This window comes from Pongo pygmaeus, chromosome 1 (assembly GCF_028885625.2).
Source record: "Pongo pygmaeus isolate AG05252 chromosome 1, NHGRI_mPonPyg2-v2.0_pri, whole genome shotgun sequence".
NCBI lineage: Eukaryota > Metazoa > Chordata > Mammalia > Primates > Hominidae > Pongo > Pongo pygmaeus.
The window spans coordinates 138,504,523-138,510,697 of record NC_072373.2 but is presented as its reverse complement, the minus strand read 5'-3'; the positions used below and the strand labels follow the sequence as shown (position 1 = coordinate 138,510,697).

At 42.3% G+C, this 6,175-nt stretch overlaps 1 protein-coding gene across 1 annotated transcript; it reads left to right on the top strand.

The window, feature by feature from the left end:
• Nucleotides 1–5,427: 5,427 nt before the first annotated feature.
• On the top strand, nucleotides 5,428–5,684 carry LOC129013823 (large ribosomal subunit protein eL39-like). The gene has a single exon (XM_054450561.2). It carries the CDS (start codon nucleotides 5,428–5,430, stop codon nucleotides 5,581–5,583), a length of 156 nt encoding a protein of 51 aa, XP_054306536.1. The 3' UTR covers nucleotides 5,584–5,684.
• Nucleotides 5,685–6,175: the final 491 nt, after the last annotated feature.

Genomic DNA, 6,175 nt, shown 5'->3' with positions numbered 1-6,175 from the left:
CTTTACAATGTACAGACCTCTATGCTGTCAGAGGCGGCTGAGAAATAGCAAAACCCTGTCTTTGGCTTTATCTCCTTAGATAGAGGAGAAATCCACAGTTATGTGAGATCGAAGGAGAGCCAAGCTTTGACACTGTCCAGCTCTGCTTGCAGAGAAAGGCAGTGGCCGGAGCAAAGGCTGACCACGGAAGCTTGACCGAAGGCTGCTCAGCAGCAAACAAGACAGCCAGGTGCCCCCGGCAATGCCTGACCTCCCCCAGGCAGCTTGAAGGCTTTGCCTAGACATCTGTCATTCTCTTCAGTCACTCTGGGTGAAGGGGCAGAGGCAAGGTCTGGGAGCTCCTTGGGCCATGGACACTGGTTTCTCCATCTGTTCTTCCTGGGGTTCTCTCGGACACCCCTGGCTCACAGTGCAAGCTCAGTTAAGAATGCAAACATTGGTGCCAGACAGACTGAGTGAGAATCTAGCTAAGAGGCCTGGGGCGTGCCCATGGTTACCTTTTCTGTAAAATGGGGCTAACAACAGTTCCTATCTCAGAAGGCCATTGTGAGGAATAAACATAGTAATGTGTAATCTAAAATACGGGTCTGGCACATAGCTCCATGATGGTGCTCCATCAATGTTAGCTATTATTAAAATTCTAAAACCCAAGTCAACTGTTAACTTTTTTCTGAATCCCTCTGCCCCTTCTCTAAGTTCTGGGCTTATACAGTATTTTAGAGAAAGAGAGAGAGAGAGATCTCTGCTATGACACTGATCCTTTGAATTGTAATTACGTCTCTCTGTCTCTTCCACTAGATCATGACTTTCATCTGAGGGCTGGACCTTACTCATGTGTATCCAGCACGGTGTCAGAGGCACTGCCAGTATTGGCTAAAGTAATTGATTAAACGGAATCCTATCCCTGTCCTGCCTTGGGGACCCCACAAGCCTCCCCACACTACCATCCCTCAGGTTGTAACTAGAGGCCTGGACAGATGTGTCTGCTGTTCTAGGTAATGGGATTTCCTCCAAAGACCCTTTTTGTTACCACATGGGCCTTTATCCAGCAGCAGGACACAAGTAAGGGAACATATAGGGACTCAAACCCTGAGCCAACTTTCCAGACTGCGCCAGTAGATGTGTGGATTCTTACTTCCTTTGCCTTCTAACTGTTCAGCCTTCCTAAGTTCTCCATATGGCAATAGCTTCCTAAATTTGTCCCTTACATTTTTCCCCTCTCCTCTAATTTCTTCTGAACACCAGTGCTTCTCAAAGTTTAACATGCACACAAATCACCTGGGGATCTTGTTCAAATGCTGAGTCTGATTGGACTGGACTGGGATGAGGCCAAAGTGCTGCATTTTTACCAAGCCCCTGGGAGATGCAGATGCTGTCGGTCCTCATTCGATAGCTTGAGTATCAAGGCAGGGCACCACTGCCAGGATAATCTCCTAACATGGAACTGTGATCATGTCACTTCAGTGGATTTGAACAGATCCTTCACCAAAAGAGATATAAAGATGGCAAATAAACACATGAAAAGATGCTCAATATCATTAGTCATTAAGGAAATGCAAGTTAAGGCCACAATGACATTCCACCACACACAGAATAGCTAAAATTAAAAATTACAATACAGGCACACCTCAGAGATATGCAGAGTTCAGTTGCCACCAGGACAAAGCGAATATCACAAAAAAAGACAAGTCACATGAAGTTTTTTGGTTTCGCAGAGCATATAAAAGTTAGGTTTACTCTATAATGTAGTCTACTAAGTGTACGATAGCATTATGTCTTAAAAAATGTATGTATCTTAATTTTAAAATACTTTATTGCTGAAAAATGCTAACAATCACCCAAGCCTTCAGCAAGTTATCATCTTTTTGCTGGTGGAGTGTCTTGCCTCAGTGTTGATGGCTGCTGACTCATCAGGGGAGTGGTTGCTGAAAGTTGGAGTGGCTGTGGCAATTTCTTAAAGATAAAAATGAAGTTTCCCACATCTATTGACTCTTCCTTTCATGAACATCTTCCCTGCAGCATTAGATGCTGTTTGATAGCATTCTACTCACAGTAGAACTTCTTTCAAAATTGGGGTCAATCCTCTCAAACCCTGCCACTGTTTTATCAACTAAGTTGATAGAATATTCTAAATTTTTTGTTGTCATTTTAACAATGTTCATGCCATCTTCAACAGGAATAGGTTCTATCTCAAGAAATCACTTTTTTACTCATCCCTAAGAAGTAACTTCTCATCTGTTCAACTATGATCATGAGATTGCAGGAATTCAGTCACACCTTCAGGCTCTGCTTCTAACTCTAGTTCTTTTGCTATTTCTACCACATCTGCAGTGACTTCCTCCACTGACTTCTCGAACCCCTCAAAGTCATCCATCAGGATTAGAATCAACTTCTTTCAGACTCTTATTGATGCTAATATTTTGACCTCCTCTGATGAATCACAAATGTTCTTAATGTCATCTAGAATGGTGAATCCTTTCCAGAAGATTTTCCATGTACTTCCAGATCCCTCAGAGGAGTCACTATGTGTGGCAACTATAGCCTTATGAAATGTATTTTTAAATAATAAGACTTAAAAGTCAAAATTACTCCTGATTCATGGGCTGCAGAATGGATGTTTTGTTGGCAGGCATGAAAACAACATTAGCCTCCTTGTACATCTCCACTCAGAGCTCTTGGGTGAAAGGTTCATTGTCAAAGAGCAGTCATATTTTAAAAGGAATCTTCTTTTCTGAGCAGTAGGCTTCAACAGTGGGCTTAGAATATTCAATAAACCATGCTGGAAGTAGATATGTTGTCATCCAGGCTTTGTTGTTCCACTTACAGAGCGCACGTTAGCAAAATTCCAAGGGCCCTAGGATTTCTGGAATGGTAAATGAGCATTGGCTTCACCTTAAAGTCATCAACTGCATTAACCCTTATCAAGAGAGTCAGCCTATCCTTTGAAGCTTTGAAGCCAGGCATTGACTTCACCTCTCTAGCTATGAAAGCCATAGATGGCATCTTCTTCCAATATAAGCCTGTTTCATCTCCATTAAAAATCTGTTGTGTAGTGTAGCCACCTTCATCTATGATCTTTGCTAGATCTTCTGGATAACTTGCTGCAGCTTCTACATCAGCACTTGCTGCTTCGCCTTGCCCTTTTATGTGATGGAGATGGCTTCTTTCCTTAAACCTTGTGAACCAACCTCTACTAACCTCAAACTTTTCTTCTGCAGGCTTCACAGAATTAAAGAGAGTTAGGAGTTTGTTTTGGATTAGGCTTTGGCTTAAGGGAATGTGGTGGCTGGTTTGATCTTTTATCCAGACCACTTAAATTTCTCCATTATCAGCAATAAGGCTGCTTTGCTTTCTTAACATTTGTGTGTTCACTGGAGTAGCATTTTTAATTTCCTTCAAAAACCTTTTCTTTGCAATCACAACTTGGTTAATTGGTTAATTGATGCAAGAGGCCTAGCTTTCAGCCTATTTCAGCTTTCAACATGTCTTATTCACTAAGCTTAATCATTTCTAGCTTTTAATTTAAAGTGAGAGATGTGTGACCCTTCCTTTCACTTGAACACTTAGCAGCTATTGTACAGTTATTAATTGGCCTAATGTAAAAATTGTGTCTCAGGGAATAGGAAGGCTTGAGGAGAGGGAGAGAGAGGGAGAAACAGCGAGTCAATGGAGCAGTCAGACACACATGACATTTATTGATTAAGTTCACCATCTTATAGATGGGTGGTTTGCGGTGTACCAAAACAATTATGGTAGTAACATCAAAGATCACTGATCACAGATTAACATAGCATATATAATAATAATAAAAACATTTGAAATATTGTGAGAATTACCAAACTGTGACACAGAGACCCGAAGTCAACACTTGCTGTTGGAAAAATGGCAGCAATAGACTTGCTCAATGCGGGGTTGCCGCAGACCTTCAATGAGTAAAAAGCACAGTATTTGTGAAGCACAATAAAGCAATGCACAATAAAACCAGGTGTGCCTGTGCTAAGTGCTGGTGAGGATGTGGATAATTAGAACTTTCAAATACTACATCTACTTTGGAAAATAGTTTGGCGGGTTTCTTTTACTTATTTATTTTTTTAGACGGAATCTTGCTGTGTCTCCAGGCTGGAATGCAGTGGCGCAATCTCGGCTCACTGCAACCTCCGCCTCCCTGGTTCAAGCGATTCCCCTGCCTCAGCCTCCCCAGTAGCTGGGACTACAATGCATGCCACCATGTCTGGCTAATTTTTTTTTGTATTTCAGTTGAGACAGGGTTTCTCCATGTTGGCCAGGCTGGTCTCGAACTCCTGACCTCAGGTGATCCACCCGCCTTGGCCTCCCAAAGCACTGGGATTACAGGTGTGAGCCACGGCCCGTAGGTTTCTTTTTAAAATAAAGTTGAGCATACATTTATAAACACTTATTCAACTCAACAATCTTACTCTTATTTATTTGGGAATTTACCCAAGTGAATTGAAAACTTATGTTCACACAAAAACCTGTACATGAACGTTGATGGTAGGTTTATTTATAATCGTCCCAATCCGGAAATAGCCCAAATGCCCTTCAACTGGTGAATGGATAAACAATGGGTATATCCACACAATAGAATACTACTTAACAAGGAAAGTGACAGACTCTTGACACACACAAAAACATAGATAAATCTCAAATGTGTTATTCTAAGTGAAAGAAACCACATTTAAGAAGCTGCTTCCTGTATGATTCCATGTATAGGACATTCTCTAAAAGGGAAGACTATAGAGATGGACAACAGATTGGTGTTTTGTTGTTGTTGTTGTTGTTGTTTTGAGATGGAGTTTCGCTCTGTTACCCAGGCTGGAATACAATGGCACTATCTCAGCTCACTGCAACCTCCGCCTCCCGGGTTCAAGGATTCTCCTTCCTCAGCCTCCCAAGTAGCTGGGATTATAGGCGCCTGCCACCACGCCCGGCTAATTTTTTGTATTTTTAGTAGAAACAGGATTTCACCATATTGGTCAGGCTGGTCTTGAACTCCTGACCTCAGGTGATCCATCCACCTCAGCCTCCCAAAGTGTTGGGATTACAGGCATGAGCCACCGCACCTGGCCACATCAGTGGTTTTGAGGGGCTAGTGTGGGAGGAAAGGTTGACTACAGAGGCATAAACAAACGTCGTGACATGTTGGAAACATTCTACAGCTTGACTGTGGTGGTGTTTACACGAATACATACATTGGCCAAAGCTCATAGAATGCTAAAAAGGATGAATTTTACTACATGTAAATTATACCTCAAAAACAATAATGAGGGCTGGGTCCAGTGGCTCATGCCTGAATCCCAGTGCTTTGGGAGGCTGAGGTAGGAGTATCACTGAGGCCAGAAGTTTGACACCAGTGCCCTCTCTTCCTTTCTCCGCCATCGTGGTGTGTGCTTGACTCCGCTTCTCACCATGTCTTCTCACAAGACTTTCAGAATTAAGCAGTTCCTGGCCAAGAAACAAAAGCAAAATCGTCCTATTCCCCAGTGGATTCAGATGAAAACTGGTAATAAAATCAGGTACAACTCCAAAAGGAGACATTGGAGAAGAACCAAGCTGGGTCTATAAGGAATTGGACATGAGATGGCACACATATTTATGCTGTCTGAAGGTCACAATCATGTTACCATATCAAGCTGAAAATGTCACCACTATCTGGAGAGTTCAACATGTTTTCCTCTCTGAATCTGTTATAAACATGTTGGTTGGCTGGGTTCAGTAATAAATATGTGAGGCCTTTCATTTAAAAAAAAAAAAAAAGAAGAAGAAGAAGAAGAAGTTTGACACCAGCCTGGCAACATAGACTGTGTCTTTACAAAAAAAAACATGCGTGCACGAGACTGAGAGAGAGAGAGACCAATGACAACAAAACCACTAACAAAAAATTTTAGTGATTCCCACTTGCCAAAGGAATTAAAGTCCAAACTCTTAGGCAGACCTTCTTTCTGACCATTTCTGCTATTCATTTTCTCTCCACACCAGCTAAACTTTGCTGTCACGCAAACATGCCCTGGGTTTTCTACTCAGTCTGTACTATCTCATCTCCTGGAATACTCTCCTCTCTAGCTCTGCCAGTCAAAATACTCCATCAGCAGAGGCCCAGAGCGATTGCCACCTCTTTCCTCACACGCTCCCTGGACCCCACAATCTAGAAGGGCTG

Bases quoted from the DNA above. Each gene is read 5' to 3' on its own strand.
- LOC129013823 (XM_054450561.2), top strand. From the start codon at position 5,428: ATGTCTTCTCACAAGACTTTCAGAATTAAGCAGTTCCTGGCCAAGAAA.